Here is a 15,799-nt window from a genome sequence, read left to right as displayed (position 1 = left end):
CAAGATTGCATGCACATGTACAAAGCCAGGCTACCATGCTGTGCTCTGTTGGGAAAAGGACAAGGGACCCCTCCATCATCCGCCTGCTTCTCTTTTGTATGGGCTGCAACTGCCAGATGGAGCCAGCCCTGCTGACAAGGCAGGCAGGCAAAAGGCCATATTGTGAGTCCCAACAGGCTTAAGTATAAATGATGCACCTGCTGCTCAGGTGTCCCTGCAAACTCCCAGGCACAGACATTTAATCTTGTGGGAGACATTCAAGTTGCTCCTGGGCTAAGCAGGGACTTCTGGCTGTCTACATTTCCAAAACAAAGCCTTAAAACTGTGGTTTTCCCCCTAAATCCTTTTATAGAGGTAGTCCAAGCCATGGTATACCCTTGTTCTCAAAAGTGTGACTGTTGATCTGAAATCAGTAAGAATTGAACAAATAAACATGGCAGTTGTGTTCTTTAATCACTACAGCCCTTGTGCCTGCATTCCCTCCTTGGATTCCCTGACAGTCACTGTGGTATATTGTTGTAATGGCTGACATTCACAAATGTGCAGTTCCATAATAATAATCACTCTGGACCATCCTCGATACTTTATTAACTTAAAACATTGTTCTAATAAATATGTATCAAGAAATGTAAGACACTCCATAAAATCTAAATAAGGACATTTACAAACTTGTCAACAAAGTAAAAACAGCTTTTTTTTTTAAACTGAGGTACATGCAGAGTTGTTAAGGCAAATTAAGTAAATTATACTTTTACAGTAAGTCCTGCCCACCTCAGAATGTTTCCCTTTAAAAATTAAAAAAACAAAAACAAATATACAACTGATGTTATTAAGTAGCTATTTTCCAGTTATTAGAACAAGCCCAGAGTGCATAAGCCAGTAATGGTTCTGGATGGAAAGTCTGTGCTTCCCTGGTGCTCCTGCCCTCCTCAGGCAGGTTCACTTGTTGGATTGGTTTCTAGTTCTAAGGCATAATTCTGTGCTTTGGCTTTTCCACTGGTCTTTCACAAGCTTCCTTCTCCCTAGTGGATGTAGGAAGAAGTAACCCTCCATGCTTCAAAGATACTGGCAGTCGGGCCTTGCACAGAGAGAGGTGGTTCAGGGAGGATAAAAAGGACCTCTCTGTAACTGTGAATGCAGCTCCTGATTTGCACTAGAGTAAGTGAGAGCAGGATCAGACACAAGCTGGTACCTTTGGTTAAAAACCAGCAAGATGTCAAACTGCACAGTCCTGTTCCTCCAGGTTCTCCTGACAGGAGGTCATCCAAGAGTGAACCCGTTCAGCACTGAACTCAGCCGGGGCAGGTGCTGATGGCTCTCTGTCATTACCCCATGTAAACACTGTTGTACCCATGTTTTCCTGCCAGCTGATTCAAGCTACTGAAAACTTGAAGGGGTTCATCATGGCCATGGGAGAAATATTTTCCAGCTTGCAGATATTTGATAGCTTATCCATCTTTGGAGTATTAGGCTTTATATCTAAAAGGCTTGTATTTCAGTGTTATTTCAGAAACAATGAGGGGAAGAGAAGGAGAGAAACCCCAGTCTTTACTTTGCCCCTTCACAGTCATTCAGGTTGAGCTTCAACACATGGCTCTGTTCTCTTCTTTCCTGTTTGAGCTCCTGTTCAGAAAGGTAATGCCAGGGTCTGTGTTCAAGACAGGGCTTGGGTCCAGCAGGGAAGCCAAGGGAGTCTGTTCTCATAGTGTTGTAGCCCTTTCTGTACTGTAGTTTGGACTCATTTCAGGCCGTGCTGCGTCTCCCGGTGTCTCCGTAAATCCACCTTTCGTTGGAAGCCTTTGCCACACAGATCACAGCCAAAGGGCTTGAAGCCTGTGTGCTTCCGACTGTGGGTGATGAGGTTGGAGCTTTGACTAAAGGCTTTTCCACACACCTGGCACTTATGAGGCTTCTCACCTGCAAGCAAAAGGTGGGAAAGAGAGAGGCTGTGAAAGAGGCAGCATAGTGCTTATGTGGGACCACAGCAAATATACAGTAGTACTTAAAGCTTATCAAAGAGATTTTTGTATGATTACCTAAGAAGTCATTCTTACAAACAGACATGGAGTTGGGAACCCAAGACAGAGAATTAGCTGAGCCTATACTGCAGCTGAGCAGGCCTGGACTTGGATGCACCTCCATCAGCCCAGCATAGTCCTGAGAGCAGGCTGAAGCACAGAGTGCTCTCAGGACACCACACCTTGTGAGTATATTTGTCTGCATGGGCTCTGTGTAGTTCAAACTGGCTTTGTGTCCTAGAAACATGAGGAACTCCTGGAAAAGTGATGAATGCTTGACACTGATTACCATCAGCATGAAGGCAGGTGGAATAGGTAGATAGAAATTGTTAAATCAAATCCAGTGATCTGGGGTCTGTCCCCAAGGGAGGTATGAGGGCCATTAAGTGAATCTGAAGGGCAGGGTCCATGCAGACATCTGTTCTCTCTGTTCCCCACACTGCAATGCTAGCAGTCAGAACCCTGAAGTTCTCCTGCAGGCAAATAATGTAAATGGGAATAGATACAGCCTCTGGAACTTCTACAGAGGAGTCAGTGACAAAACTCCATGGGAGCAGAACCTATGTATATTTTCCTACTGTTTATGCTCAAATAACAAATGAAAGGGAACCCAACCACAATACCATGCCGGATTTTCAGAGTAGCTTTGCACCTGCAGAGCCCACTGGCTTCAGCTGGGAACAACAAATTCTTTGGGTGTTTGAAGATCAAAAAGATAATGCAAAATGTGCTGAAGGCTTATTTCACAAGCATATGGTGCATTTGAAAGGAACCCCTCATTCAGTTAAAGACCTGCTTTTATATTAGCAATTTAAAAGCCCAGGCACAGTTTCTGATCTCACAAGAAAATAATCGGATTCAGAATTTGTCTGAAATTCTACTTAATCAAGCATAATTTGAAAAAGTTACTAAGGAGATACTTCTTGTATTACTTCATAAATAGGTCATTTTCATCCAGCGGCCCTCAGTGAAAAATGTTTATAAGTAACATTTATTACTCACTGCTTGTCACCTAGAAAAGTCACAGCCAAGAAGTGCTAAATATAGTGCCATTTCTCTACATATTTGCCCTTTTTAGGCTTCACCCTTTATATCTGCTAGCGGCCACTATCAGGGAAAAGGATTTTGGTCATCTGCACCATATGTTTGTCCAGTACAACTGACATTTCATGTCTATGGGTTCTTCCATATATTACACATTCATTCCCCTCTACTTCAAGTGAATGGTGCAGGTCTGAAAAGCAAGATATTATTTTAATGATTTCTGATAATCCTGCCTTCTCACTGAATGATACTTCTGAAACAATTTCCTTTGGTGATTCACCTGCACTTTATATTAGTTTCCATGTTTATTAGTAACAGTGAAACTTGAGAACTCTGCACCTCTCCTATTCTGTATCAAACTGTAGCCATTTCTCAGAAAGTCCAGGTGGAAGTGCAGACAATCTCTGAACAAATATTTAGACTAAGACCTCGGCCCTCCAGTTTAGTGTTTGATCTAGAGGAGGAGACTCCTGTTGTTCCTATTGTAAATTGGTAGATCCTGCAAAAAGCAATGCTGTAATCAAATTCACCTGTCATTTTCCCGGGACCTCAGCTGTAAATCAAGGCCACACGAATACAATACTCTACAAATCATCTTACACAAAAGCCCTGTGAATAAACATTGGTGGATCCTATTAAGGGAACACTGATTGGATTGCGAGGATTTTTGTAGGTTATTTTGCAGCTGCTGTCCATTAAAGCTCCTCCAGATCACCCTCCTTTGCCCAGGTACAGCTCAGATAACATGAACAGCAGCAGGACAGTGAGAAGCATAGGGAGGTGTTTCTGCTGTCCCAGCTGAAGAGGAATGGACTGCAGAGAAACCTCTGAGACCTGCCCTCATGTTGGGGCTGACCCTAGCAGTTGCAGGGCTGACCTGTGTGAATGAAGGTGTGTTTCTTCATATCAGATTTCTGGTGGAACCGCTTCCCACAGTACTGGCACGGATAGGGTCGGGTGTCTGAGTGGATGAGCAGGTGGGTGGACAGAGTAGAAGATCTCTTAAAACTCTTGCCGCAAATCTTACAATCAAAGCTGCGTTCCTGCAGAGAGATGAGCCCAGACACACACATCACACCAATGATCCCATCAGCAACAAACTGCCCAACAGCACATGAGTGTTGCCCCTTCTGCCTTAGCAAGAACTTGCACTTCTCCAGAGAGCTGGACTGGCCAACACAGATGGTAACAATGGCTTGATAGCAGCACCACATGATAAAAAAAGATAATACATCCTCTCCTAGCACTGTGCATTACTAAAATTTAGTTGAACAGCTCTTCCTGCGGGCAGGAATGGCCAGGTGGGAGCAACCCCAATGGACTGGGCAGAGTCTGCCAACACACTTTATCAGAGGCCTGAGACACAATCACTGTACTGGGAAGCCCAACAGCTGCAGCACTGTTCAGAGGCCACCTCTCCACTGTACACAGGAAAGTGGGTGCCAAGGGCTGCTTGGGTCTCTTGGGAAATCCCTCTGGTAGACTGAGTTCTGGCATGGTAACAACTAACTGCTTTTTTTAGTTGTGTTAAAATTCAAGTGGAGAGCACTTGGGACAAACAGCTTTTCAGCTTACTACTTCAACATATAAAACCAAGTGCATTAAGACCTTACTGTCTCTCACCTCTCCCTCACACACTCCTCTCCATCAGTCTCTTTTACCACACGTCATCTCTTCTTTCCATCCCTTAACTCCCCATTGCACCTTCCTCTTCCTTCTTTGCTTCCTTCTATGCTTTCACAGAATCACCTTCTTTATTTGGCTTTTAATGCATTCTCCCCAAAATGCTGTCCCCACCATGGACACATTATGCAGTGCTGCTCTTTTCACCATTGTTTCATGGATAATGAGATATCTCCCTTCATTGTGTGCTCTGCAGGTTGCACACTCACAAAATTATAAAGAGTAAAAAAACATTGCTGTAACTCTATCCTCCAAAAGTCAATCTGAAGAAGGAAGATTTGCCAGGTCAGGTGGGTGGGGAAGGGGAAATATGGCATCGTATCAGCAGGTGGAAAATGTTACAAGTCCTCCTACCAAAATTAACCACCATATTCTTTTGGTGTGTGACTCAGTGTGTCGAGACGGGTGAAGTCAGTGCTCTGTACCTGAATGGTCGTTCAGATGTTCCCTGCACTGACAAAAATGACTACAAACAAGGGAAGACTCACTGCTTTGTGGGAGGGAGGAGAAAGAATGAGGAGTGCTGCATCAGAAGAAAGCACACTGAGTTGCTTTAGCTGTTAAAAAAAGCCAACATCTGCATTACAATTTCCAGCTCTGAGAGTGAACATTTATTATTTTCTGTTACTTCTTGAGTGCCAGAAGTGCCCATTGCTTAATACAGACGACACATGTGAGGTCTGAAGAATGGAAACAAAGCCTGTGTTCTTTAATTACCTCATAGCTCCTTTGCACATTAACTGGCCACCCTTTCCTCTGATTGTCACCATATTCTTCACCTACAACTGCCCACTGCAGCTCTCCCACGTTCTCTCCCCCTCCTCAGTATAGGTCCCTACCTCCTTGCCCTGTATGTGCCTTCGTGGCTTCCCCAGCCAGCAGAATAGAGCAGCTGGCCTTGCTCCCCAGCAAGGCCCCTTGCTCCCATGCTGGCAGCCTGCCTGCTCTCACCTGTGAGTGCACGGCCTTGTGCTGCTCCAGGCTGACTGCATGGCCGAAGGTCTTGCCACACATGTCACAGGCAAAGGGCCTCGTGCCGCTGTGTGAGCGGCGCACGTGTACCTCAAGGCCATGCGGTGTGGAGAAGACCTGAGGAAATAGAGTACACAGCGTTAAGTTTGCCAGGGAGAAGGGCTGGGAGGGAGCCATATCCAGTGTGGGAGAAAGGGATCCCTACCTTGCTGCACTTGACACACTTGTAAGAGCCAGTGCTGATGAGCAGTGGGCGGCACAAGAGGTCAGACTCCACTTTGATGCCGCCTGGCCCCTTCTCCTGCTGCAGTCCAGGCTGCGTTTCAGCATAGAGTCCAGGAGCTGCTGCTGGCGGCCGCTCAAACAGCCCCGGGCCCGGAGAGCTGAAGTCACCATACAGTCCCAGGGAGGAGCTACACTCGGCGCCATAGAGGGCGGGCTCCGAGCCTCGGTCGCAGAAGAGCCCCAGGGCTGAGGTCCGCTCCAGCGTCGGGCAGGGCCTGTAGCTTTGCACGAGGTGCCTGAGCTCGGAGCCACCCAGGCTGTTCCACATGTACGGCTTGAAGGGCACTGAGAAAGGGGGTGCTTCATCTAGGGATGGACACACAGATCTCTCCGAGGCTGTGGAAACACAAGGGCATGGGAATTGGTGTGCTTCACAATCCACACAATAATGAGGCAGAACAGCCTCAGCACTTAGGCTTATGTCCAGAGCCTGACCCCTGTACTGCACTTTGAGGCTGCCCTTTCATCTCAACAGGAGGTTATTTTATATTGCATATTAGGAGCTCAGTGTTCAGTACTACCTACTTACCCAAAGTCCCAGCCAAATTATTTAAAGCCAACACCAATTTTGTCTACCTCCATCTCTGGATAACTCATGTGTACACACTGATCAGACCAGCAAGAATCTGAACAACTCAGTCTGCAACTTCCTATAGTTTTATCTGCAGCTTCTTGGAAATATGTATCTACCATATCCCAAGATGGACATCAAAGCTGACAGTCCACATGTTTAAGCTCTGATAGAGATCACACACACACACATATATATATGTGTGCAAATATAACATTACAGAGGTGCCAGACAGAGCAAATGTGCTGAGATTTACCTGGTCAACAAAATTAAAAAACCTTGTTGAACAATTTAATGCCCAAATCTAGTCTCTCAACTTCATGCCACAACTGACCATAACTATACTACAGCATAACTTAAATAAGTAACAGCTTCTGAGGTGCTTGCATGTTATGCTTCACTTTTTCAGAAAAAAAAAAAATTACTTCTCATCTGAAAGAAAATCATGGTTGTTTCAGATTGCTCTGAGGTTCTCCATATAAAGAAATTGAGTCTGCCCAAAACACTGAGCTTTGTAAAATCATTGGGATGGGCCACATGAAAACCTGAAGACACAAACCCATTTTCCTAGCAGTGGTAATCAAAGCAAATCAAATCAAATCAAACCAGGGCAAGCTCAAATGGCTTCAGCAGACTCTAAGAGGCTTGCCTTCAGCAGTGGCATCTGACCAATGCAGTGGGCACATGAGTCACACTTGGGGGCCCGCAGCAGAGTCTGATACAATGGCAGGAGCACAGACTTTGAGAGGAGTATCTAAAGGCACAACTGCTCAAGGAGTGTCACATGGAGGAAAGCACAACTGGGATGGAACATGAGGGCACCAGACCCCAACAGTGTCTGCTGGAGATGCTGATTAATGCCTGAGGTACGCTGCTTTCACTCCTCATCATAACAAGCAGCAACACTTGGAGATTCAAATGTCTCCACTGGACAACAGTTTTAGTGAGCCAAGGAAGAGATGAATCAATTAACTACTGAAATGCTGATGCCTTCACAGAGATATTGCCTTCCCTTATAACTTGGGCTTCCAGAGTAACCTCCTTTAACCAGAAACTTGTCCACCCACAATGGATCTCTTACTCATGTCAGCTCCCACGGCTTTTTCAGCCTTTGGCAAACCAAGATAAATGGGGGTGTACTAGGCAAAGAAGGCACAATGTGTTAGGCTATCCATTTCAATAGGCAAGTTGTCACTGAGGGGTTACAGAAGGCAGTAGGAAATTAGGTTAAAATTGAGCTTTGAATGACTTGACTTTTTCCTATCTTTTACATAATTTCAGATGTTTACGGTCTCAAATTCTTCCATTGAAATTAGCAATCTTTTGGTTGAAAATATATGCACACATACCAGCTGGGACATTTGAAGAGACAAAATCAAATTAGCTGACATGGTGCTCAGCATGATTTTTCCTGTTCTGCACTGACTGCAAAGTTGTGGTCAGCATCGCATCATCTAGCTTGTGTCTTTGCAACCAGTTTCAGTGTTGCCATCTCTCACGATTTTATCACAAAATTCAAACCTATCTTAAAGTCCCAGCTCTTGAAATGACATGATTTCATCAAGTCCTCAGCTTTGTCTTTGTTTGTTCTTGCTATAACTTTATTTTTTCCTTTTAACGTCAACTTGTAGCTCAAACTGTAAGAAAAGCATGAAAACATAAACCCTCAATATTTCAACACTAGAACTGAATATCCATAAGGTATTACTTACAATCTTGATTTCTGAGCCAGCTCATTGAGTGAGAGGGAAGGCTGACCTGATTTTTGAGCCCTTGGAATTGGCAATACAGTATACAGTGAACATTGCACCACAGATCAGTTTGCGTGCAATGTTCCTTCCATCACCTCACATGCTTTGGAGCCCTCTCAAGCACAAATGCAGGGTATTTCCTCCCAGGATACTCAAGCTATCCAAGCCCAGTGGCAATGCAACCTCCAAACTCTGCTCTCCCACACTGCAGGGCATTTCTGCATGTGCCTCTTCTCCACAGCATCTAGTGGGGAGCAGAGACACTGAGAAATATTCTCCCTCCTTTTCCTAGAAATTCTGTGCAGCCGTTATAGAGACTGCTTCTGGGAGGAAAAAAAAAATCAGTGCTTGTTTTTGAAGGCAAGACAAACTCAACCTTAAATGGTTGGGAACAGATTGATATGCATAACAAAGAAAGATTGGAGCATCCTCTTATACAAAACATCACATTTTCTGCACAACTCCATTATACCCAGGAAAAGTCTCTCTCCTGCAGCATCAACAGGCTCATCAGGAGCTGCTAACACTGCTGCACTGAGCTCCCATGCACCTTCTGCATATGCACATCCATGTGATTAGACACATGTAGAAAGTGAGGTTAAATAAAGTGATTTGCACGGATGGAGTGAACATGTATTATGTCTGTATGTTGTATGACTGCTTCCATCAGCAGCACAGCACTCAAAGACAAAAGTGAAATAAATACAGCTTTCTCTGCATATTGAAGTGCATCCTGCACCTGTGTTCACTTCTAGAGATACAGGAGTGGTAGTACTACTCACCACACGCCTTCAGCATGATTGAGAACCATTTTTTCTCATCTGCTCTGCCTGGCAAAGCACAAAAATTGTGCCCCATCCAAACACAATTGTAGGAAAACAGTCTCTCACCACTGCATCTTGCAGAAGTGACCTATACACAAATTCTGGCTTCACACTGAATCTAACAAAGCAGCTGGAAGGCAGAGGGGCTGGAGAAGGTGAGCTGTGGGAGGAAGCCCAACTATCTAATCCTGTTGCCACTGCCTTCATCATTAATATAACAGCACCTCTCTCAATGCACTGAGATTCATTCCATAAAGCCTTTACATACTTGGAGTCCTATACCTTCCCGGACCTCCTGTGAATGGGATCAGACAGCTCCAGGGCTGCCCACCCCACCCTGAAGAATCTTGATCTGGCGACATCATCCTCATTTTGTAAAGTTATCTTCCCTGGACAGCCTGATAGCTGGCCAGAAGCTAATGAATCCTACAGTGAGGGGAGAAATGAGAGGGAAGGAGGAAAAGGCAGAGCAGACCTGATAAAATACCTGCTCTATTTTACATCTATCTTTTTGACGCCCCGTGAAAATGATCTCTTTCCTGTGCAGAAATTGTAGTTATTTGGGAAAGGAGGAGCAGGAAAAATTCGTTAGAAGAAAAATTACACACATTGCTACAGTCTGTGCAGAAATATTACCAGAAGAGTAATGCAGCAATGCTGCATTTGGTCTGGTGTGTCATTTGCCCAGACTGAAAGTGTCCTGTGCAGCCACTGAAAGTGGCTGATGCTGGGCAGCATTTTGAATGTCCCCTTAAAGGAGCTTAGGACTCTTGAAGGAAGATGAGGCTTTAAAAATGCAAATCCACTTCATTACAATTAGCCATTCATATGCATGGACACTGTAAAGACGAAGTGGGAAAAGGTAGCAAACCGGGACTAAGTATTTTTTTGCTGGCGTCTACTGTCAGTCGGTAAAGCTGACACAATTTTTCCTTCATCGAAACAAAAACTGTCCTTTGTCCAGCTGTCTCTTTCTAATCGAGGCAATAAAAATGGTTTTATATATATACATATTTTTGTTCTAAAATGACATAATTGTATTTTTAAACGAGATAAGTATTTATGCCACGCTGGGGACAACGTCTTCCATTGCTCCAGCCACATCAAAGGCAAGACAAGGGAGCTAGAGACAGGCACTGCAGCCAGAAGTGTGAGTTTCCTGGATTTGGGGTGTTTAAATCTGACCATCATTGGCTTTTTTCCCCTCTGGTTTTTACAAATGTGTTTTTAGAAAAGAAAAATAAACAGACGTTTAAAAAACCAAACCAAACAAAAATACAAAGAAATAAAACCAAAAGCACACAAACAAAACAACCCCCACCCCCAACCAAATAGCAAAAGAAAGAGCGTTAGGAAAACGTCTAGCGGATTGTACAAAACACAAAATCAACTCTGTTTACTGCGGGTATATAAATTGCGTGTACTGTCTAAAAAGACTGAAAAATTCTGTGTAGGCACGACCTGTAGGAGAATGCTGGAACCTTTTAAACATAACCTGGCTTACGTCTAACAAGTAATCACAAAGCAAAAAATAGCACCCCATGTCATGACAACTTTCCTGCTGTAGCCTGTCACCTGCTGCTCCCTCAGCAGCACAATACGGGCTGGAAAAGCAACCCGAAAGAGGGAACCCGAAAACGAGTGGAAGGAACAGATTCTGACAAATCTGGGGGAAAAATAATGATAATTTTTAAAAGGAACAGGCAAATCTGTCCCTTATACTCGTTTGTGGTGGTGGTGCGTAGCCATGAGATGCATGGTCCGCTGCCCCACGGCACGGGCACGGACGTGCAGCCGGACCCTCGGTGAGCGCTGCTCGCCCCGGTCCTACCTGGCGAGACGGAGGGCGAGGGAGGTCTCCAGAAGTCCTCGAACTCGGACACTCTGTCACAGACACTGCCCTCGCAGCTGGGCGCTGACTCGGAGGTGCCATCGGCAGCCTCGGTAAGGTGGGATTCCGGGGAAAAACGCCCCCGGGAAGGCTCCGGATCGGGCAGGGCGGTGCGGCACAGCTCCGTGTCCTCGGGGATCTTGCAGGGGTCTGCAGGGCAAAGGAGAAGAGGGAACTCCTCAGTGTGGGTCCGTAGTGGGAGCCAGCCACCTCCCGCGGCGGCCCGCTCCCGCCGAGGTTTGATGCCCGACTCTCTCCAAGCCCGCATCAGCCCCTCCGGCGTCCCGCAGGGCCTTCAGAGCGACCGCCCGGTGCCGCGAGCACCGAGGTGATGTCGGGCAGGTGGGCAGTCTCCGAGTGAGGATGCGACGGAGGGACTCCTACCTGCACAGATCTGGGCTAGCACCGTCTCCAGCCGCAGGCTGTAGTCCTCGTCAGCGGAACGAGGCTGGTGGTAGCTGTGCGCTTTCTTGCTCTTCACTAGGAAAGACCTCGGCATGGTGGGGTGCTGTCAGGGCCGGCACGGCCGCACTCCCTCTCTAAGCGCGGGGCACAGCGGCGGCGGCGGCGAGCGTCACCCCCGAATCGCCTGCGGGGCGGCGGCGGGGAGGCGACCTGCGGAAAGGCGCCGCGCCCGCCGGTGAGGGCCGGGGGCGCCGGCCAGGAGGGGCCGCTCGCCAGGGGCGGCGCGCCAGGTGGCGGCGCGCCAGGTGGCGGCGCGCAGGTGGCTCCGGCCACCGCCCCCGGCCCGCTCGCCTCGCCCCCTCTTCCAGGAGTGCAGATAACTCAGCTTCCAACCTCCCCCAGCCAACGCCTTTTACCCCCCTCCCTCCCACCGTGGCCTTGGGGCCGCCCCGGCCACGCTCCGACAGCCGCTGCCGGATTGCGGGGAGCAGGCAATAACAGCAGCTGGGCCCCGTTCTTCGGACGAGCGGGGGCTGAGGGAGCTAGAGGGTGCGGTCGGGTGTTATCCCATCCCTCCAAGTGGGCACACCGCGCCTCCGTGTTTGCCCCTGCGCCGGCAGCCAGGCAGAAGCGGCGCCAAGAAAGCTCCCCTCCGAAAAGCTTATCGCGTCCCACCACCCTGGACGGGCTGGCCGGCGCGGGGTTGTTACCGGAATGGGAGGGGGAGTCGTTACAAACCCGACAGCCTAAACCTGGCGCCTGAGAGGCTGTTGCTGTCGGAGGGACTGATTCACCCATCCCGCGCGAACCACGATAACACGAAAACGAACAAAACGGAATCTCTCCTCCAGCCCGCAGCTGTCGGCGCCGCGCCACCTTGCAGCTGCGAGCACCGAAAGCCGGGGAGGGAAAAGGAGACAAGGTGGGAAATCTCCTGCGGGAGTCGGGGAGACCGAGTTAAACAAAACTACCCCGAGCCGACTCTTCGGGGGAAGGCCGGAGAGGTTCATTCGAGCCCATCCAGCACCGGGCCGCCTCTGCCTTTACACTTGACTTTGCGAGTTTAATGCACGTTCGTTTGGGGGGTTGGGGGACTTCGGAGGGTTGCAAACGGGGAAGAGAGGGAAGAGCCCCAGCGCACCAGCTGGGGCCCAGGAACTGCCCCGCAGGTGGCGGCACTGGCTGTGCGACACAGCTCCGGCCCGTCCGCGCCCGGCAGGGGCAGGGCTGCTCAGCGCTGCCAGGGAGGCGCCGCCCCCCGGCACGGAGCTGGGTGGGAGCGTTGCTGCCCGGACCCACCTGTGCCTGCGTTCATCCTTGAGCAGGGGCTGGCACCAGCGGACCCGCACGGTGGGGGCAGAGAAATCAAAGCGGCCCGATAACGCGTTACCCACCCGCGCCCCGACAGCGAGGGCTGCCGCAGCCGCCGGGGGCTCCGGGCGCGGCGCCTCTTCTGCCGCGCGTTTCCCTCCAAAAGTCACGCCGCAGAGGCGCCGCAGGCTTCCCAAGGCCGGAGCTGGCCAGGCAGGTGCCGGGCCCGTGGGAAGGCGAGTCCCGCAGCTCACCTGGCCGCCGCTCGCCCCGGGTCCCGGCGGCCGTCCCTGCGGGGGCGCGGGGCGGGCGCCGGGCCGGGCGGCTGAGGAGCGGCGCGGGGTCCCAGCCGAGAGGAGAAGGGTCGCTGCCGCCCCAGCCCGCCCGCCGGCAGCTGCCCACGCGAGGCGAGAGAAGCGAGAACGCTTACCCATTTGGAGGGCCGAAGAGAGCTGGGCTGCGGACGGGGTATGCGCGGCAGCCTGCTAATTTGTGTGACTTTAAATTTAGTCTCCCTTTAAGGAGCAATGGTGCTTGAGTTGGCTTTTTTTTTTTAACTTTTCTGTCTCTCTCAACTCCTTCAGAGCTCGGCCCCCTAAACCACAAATTCCACTTCCTGAGCGTTAGTTAGGAGCTTCTGCAAAAAAAAAAAAAAAAAAAGTTACCAAAAGCGCCAAAGCCTCACAAATCAGTAGTGTTCCCCGCCTCTGTTTCTCTCTCATTTTTCCTTAAATGAAAACGTCTTACCGTATTCCACCTCACAGAGCTCGCTGAAGTGACATCGAAGTGTCATTTTGGAATCGGGCGTTTCGTTTCTCTCGGGGTTCTGCTCTAGAAATTACACAGATCTATCTGAACTATTCTTGGATCCCCTTCGACTTCCGCAACGAGAACAAGTCACAGATTCAAAACACAGATTGATTCGGGCGGGCAGAGGGCAGGGGCTGGGGCAGCCGGCGCTCGCCCTGCCCGCTCCGCGCTGCATCCCCTGCCCTTGGCCCGGCAGTGGGGAACACACCTCCCGCCGCCATCGGGCCGGGCATGGCGTTGTTATCGGGGCTAAGGCCGGGCCCTCGGCAACGGAGACCTCTCCTAGGCTTGAAATAACTTGTTGTGGAAAACTCTTCTGGGATAAATACGCCCAGCGGCGCTGAAAATACCTTAAGACCCAAGCCTAGAGGTTTGCTCATTTCCCTTCGGATTTAGGTAATGGTTAAATATGGAAGAGGTAGGCGAGAGATGTCGTCCCCCCGTCCCGTCCCCGTCGTCCTCGTCCCAACCCCCGCCCCCCGGCTACTGTTGCTTGACAGCGATTCAAACACTGAGGCGAAAGCGGAGCGGAGCCAAGCAAAGTGGGGAGAGATTGCCCTCCTTCCTCGTCTGCGTGCCGGTGCTCAGGTGCTAACTGGGGAGGATCCGTGAGGTACCGGCGACGAGAAAAGTAACGGGATTCGCATCAGGCAACATCCTGTACCAGTGGGGACCCCTGCGCTGCACACGGGGAAGCCTGCTCCCTTCTGCAAAAAGAAAAAGGTTCGCATTGCTTTATGCACTCACACGACTCCAAAATACAGTTTTTCAGGTCTGATCTCGGATTCCTAATGCAGCCAGGAAGTCAGGCTTAGGTCTTCAGTGTCTTTCTGAGGCGGTTCTGGGCTTCGTTCTTGCACATCTCAGGCCATCAGCAACTTCGTTTCGGTGACTGTAGGGTCGACTAAAGTGCGACACTGCAGTGAGCGAATCGAGGTTTGACACCATTTCCCGTTCAGAAACGACAGAAGCACACTTCAGCCTCCCTCACGCTAAGGAGTATGCTGGCTTTGAGACCAGATGCTTTTTTTTTTCACCACCAGTCCCCAAGCATTTACAGAAAAATTAACCACTTGGTGCTTGTGAGCCCCTACGGTTCATAGGACTAGCCTGACTTCCCAAAATCTAACTAAGCAAGCGAACACCACCTGGAGTAATACTGTCCAGCAACTGTGTGATGCTTTACTGTGACACAAAAGGAAGCTGAAGAACACGACTGATACCTTCATTTTTGCCGGAAAGTTCCTGGTGCTGGGCACAGCAGTTTTACTTACAGCATCTGTGTACCGCGGTCGCCTTGCTGAGATCAACTTTACGTTGATTACTCCGAAGATCATTCACGCCTTCAGCTTCAAGAATCAATGCTGGAATCAGTAGAAATAACCAGATTAGAACAACTGGGTGTGATTTCGTGTATGCGTCTTCGTTGACTCACTTTTTGCAAAACAGTCTTTCTCGTTTGCCTCTGAAATGGAATGATAAATTCATGCCCTTTCGTTTACCTTGCTACACATCTCTTTGACTGTGTAATGAAAACACCAGAACACATTAAATTACTAGTGACCCTCATAAATAATTGTGACCTGGTTACAAGAAAATACACATTCGTCTTCATATATGTAAATTCGAAATGTGTACAGGTGCTGCTGTGGGCTGTAGGGCGTGGTGATCTCCGTTCGGAGGGTGCTTGCAGTTTTCCAGGAAGCGGGATGGGCAGCGGGCGCCGAGCGGCTCCGCTCGGGACTGTCCTGCGGGAGGCACCCTGCTGAGCCCCGTGTGCCCACCTGCGGACGGCCCTTTCTCACCTACTGCTTCCTAATCGGGTTAAACCCTTTCAGCAGAAATAAATAAATCAAATGAGTGAACAAAGCAAATGCTAAATCCAGCGTATAATCTCTCGTGTGAGCGTGGGTGCTGCACGGGCACAGCGAAGGCACCTCCGGCTCCTGGGGTGTCAGTTTTCTCAAACGATTAGAGAAGAAATGGTAGGAAAGCGGCTGTGTTTCGTGTTTTGCAAAACTAGTTCGTGCTGAAGCATATCCTCTGCCTTCCCGGGTCTCGGCTGGACGGGTGATTTTTTTCACGCCGCCGGTGAGGACGGGGGAAGCGGGGCGCGAGCGCTGCACCCCGAGCGGTGCGGAGGATGACCCGAGGCCACCTGCGAAGATTTGTCTTTAGCTCTGACACCGCAAAGCGAGCAGCAGCCTTGGCCGGGACCTGGCGGGATGCGGGTC

General features: G+C 49.3%; 1 protein-coding gene and 1 long non-coding RNA gene across 6 annotated transcripts in view; one reads left to right on the top strand and one right to left on the bottom strand.

Annotated features, from left to right (window-relative positions):
- Nucleotides 1-15,799, top strand: part of LOC135305086 (uncharacterized) — a 70,838-nt gene that overhangs the window by 225 nt on the left and 54,814 nt on the right. The gene's annotated exons all lie outside the window — the stretch shown is intronic.
- On the bottom strand, nucleotides 569-15,722 carry GFI1 (growth factor independent 1 transcriptional repressor). 3 transcript variants are annotated; one of them, XM_064428275.1, is made up of 10 exons: nucleotides 15,503-15,722; nucleotides 14,840-14,929; nucleotides 13,503-14,272; nucleotides 13,186-13,392; nucleotides 11,424-11,654; nucleotides 10,980-11,189; nucleotides 5,923-6,338; nucleotides 5,697-5,834; nucleotides 3,940-4,105; nucleotides 569-1,917 (listed from the first exon to the last, which is right to left on the bottom strand). In XM_064428275.1, exons 5-10 carry the CDS (start codon nucleotides 11,536-11,538, stop codon nucleotides 1,739-1,741), a joined length of 1,224 nt encoding a protein of 407 aa, XP_064284345.1. In that variant the 5' UTR covers nucleotides 11,539-11,654; nucleotides 13,186-13,392; nucleotides 13,503-14,272; nucleotides 14,840-14,929; nucleotides 15,503-15,722; the 3' UTR covers nucleotides 569-1,738. The 3 variants fall into 3 exon arrangements, with proteins under 3 accessions (XP_064284345.1, XP_064284347.1, XP_064284348.1); XM_064428277.1 differs by having other exon boundaries at nucleotides 13,503-14,929; XM_064428278.1 differs by lacking the exon at nucleotides 15,503-15,722 and having other exon boundaries at nucleotides 14,840-15,297.

This window comes from Passer domesticus, chromosome 7 (genome assembly GCF_036417665.1).
Source record: "Passer domesticus isolate bPasDom1 chromosome 7, bPasDom1.hap1, whole genome shotgun sequence".
NCBI classification, from domain to species: Eukaryota; Metazoa; Chordata; class Aves; order Passeriformes; family Passeridae; genus Passer; species Passer domesticus.
This window is presented reverse-complemented; position numbering and strand designations above follow the sequence as displayed.